Source organism: Echinops telfairi, unplaced genomic scaffold, assembly GCF_000313985.2.
Source record: "Echinops telfairi isolate 266 unplaced genomic scaffold, ASM31398v2 ScPeMD7_7468;HRSCAF=8506_0, whole genome shotgun sequence".
NCBI classification, from domain to species: domain Eukaryota; kingdom Metazoa; phylum Chordata; class Mammalia; order Afrosoricida; family Tenrecidae; genus Echinops; species Echinops telfairi.
In genome coordinates, this window is record NW_022111369.1 from 3,313,889 (window position 1) to 3,315,569 (window position 1,681).

The window sequence follows — 1,681 nt, forward strand, 5'->3', positions numbered from 1 at the left end:
TCAATTCCATTGTTATGGCCACATCCATTGTCAGTGCCTTTGAGCCTAGGGGCTCATCACTCGCACTCACTCCAAACGCATGGCCAGGGAGTCGGTTCCCACTGATAGTGATTCCATGGGACGGAGTGGAACTGCCCCGGGGCTGCAAGGCTGTCCCTCTTTTCTAAGGTACCAGGGACCATCTTTGTTCTCTGGAGGAGCTGCTGGTAGGTTCGCATCTGTGCTTAGCAGCACTGCTTGTAATCCGCCATGGTCACCAGGGCTCCTGGGGATCAGTACTATCAGAAGCCAGTTCTTTTGTGATCCATAGGGTTTTTACTGGTTCATATTAGGAACTGGATTGCCAAGTCTCTCTTCTGAGTCTGTCTTTCTCTGGAAGCTCTGCTGAAACCTGTCCACCATGGGTGACCTGCCGATGGTTGAAATACTGGCCAGCGCTATAGCAGCCCACATGTCACCAAACTGACAGATAGTTGGTGATTGAAAACAATAGCAATGGTTAACCCAACCGACAATTGGATGAGTCCTATGTTTCTGGGGAGATGCAACTTGCTTTTTAAGATTTCACGATGTTTTTGGTTAATCCATTAGTCTTTCCCTCATGGAATCGATCATAGCAGGCTGCATATTTGTAAACATAATGGTCACTCTTAATTTAAATTATACAAGGGCTTTAACGGAAGTGGATTTTGTCATATAACCAATATCACGGCCTCCCCTCCCCCGCAAGCCTCTTCCAAACTACATGCTAGGCTGGAATGCCAGCCTCATTAAATGGGGAAAAAAAAAGATACTTTAAGATCTAATCAGGCACTGTACTGATGTTCTAAGTGGTCAAAAAAATAAAATTACTTCAGTAGGTTTGTCAGTTCTGTTGTTAGTCCAGTCAAGGGGCCCCATAGAAAAGAGACAGGGGAGCTGAGAGAAAACAGCAGAATTCTAATATGCTTTTTAAAGGTTCTTGGTCAGAAGTATAGCAATTCAGATACCCCTGTTTGAAAGCAGCAGGACAGACTTGTTAGAGGACAAAAGCTCCAATTAGTATTTTCCACACCCTTTCACAATTTTCTCTACTGCTTTTGGCTTTGACACTCTTTATGCCAGGGCCTTTGTACTGGCAAAGAGGCGGGTGGACGGGTCTGGGGGCAGGGCGGGGGAAGGAGGAAAGGAGGCTTGAAAAGATGGTACACAGGGCCCTTTGGACGCCACAAGGTCTCCCCGCAGAAGTCAAGTAGCCCCCAAGGGAAGGGGAGCTGAAGGGGAGACAACCATTCCGGACCAGCAGGGAGGCCAGCAGGAGGGAGCCTACCTGAGTTGACAGAGATTCGGGCTTGGCGAATAACCACCTGCGGAGCAATCGGTGTTTCTGGCTGCAGCTTGTGGAGACCTTTGGAGACCTGGAGGAGTTTGCTGGAGACATCGAGCCCGTACAGGAACCGGTCCATGAGGAAGACCAGAGCCGAGGCCGTAGCACAGTCCTGAGCCTGGATGGATGCTCTCAGGGACTCCTGAAGGAACACCCAAACAGCGTCTGTCACCAGACAGGAATAGAGCACAGCAGAAATACGAAGGCAGTCTGAGGACCAAGCTCCTCCTTTTAGGTATTTTCATTAAAAACAACATTAACAACAACAACAAAAACTGTAGAAAAAGGAAGAAAGAGATCTTATGAAGTTACTGG

The 1,681-nt window shown here is 48.0% G+C and overlaps 1 protein-coding gene across 1 annotated transcript in view; it reads right to left on the minus strand.

Moving 5' to 3' along the window:
• Positions 1-1,681, minus strand: part of ALPK1 (alpha kinase 1) — an 88,450-nt gene that overhangs the window by 41,663 nt on the left and 45,106 nt on the right. The window contains exon 3 of the mRNA XM_013004866.2: positions 1,310-1,508. Coding sequence (XP_012860320.1) covers positions 1,310-1,508 — 199 coding nt within the window. The remainder of the gene's footprint in view (positions 1-1,309; positions 1,509-1,681) is intronic.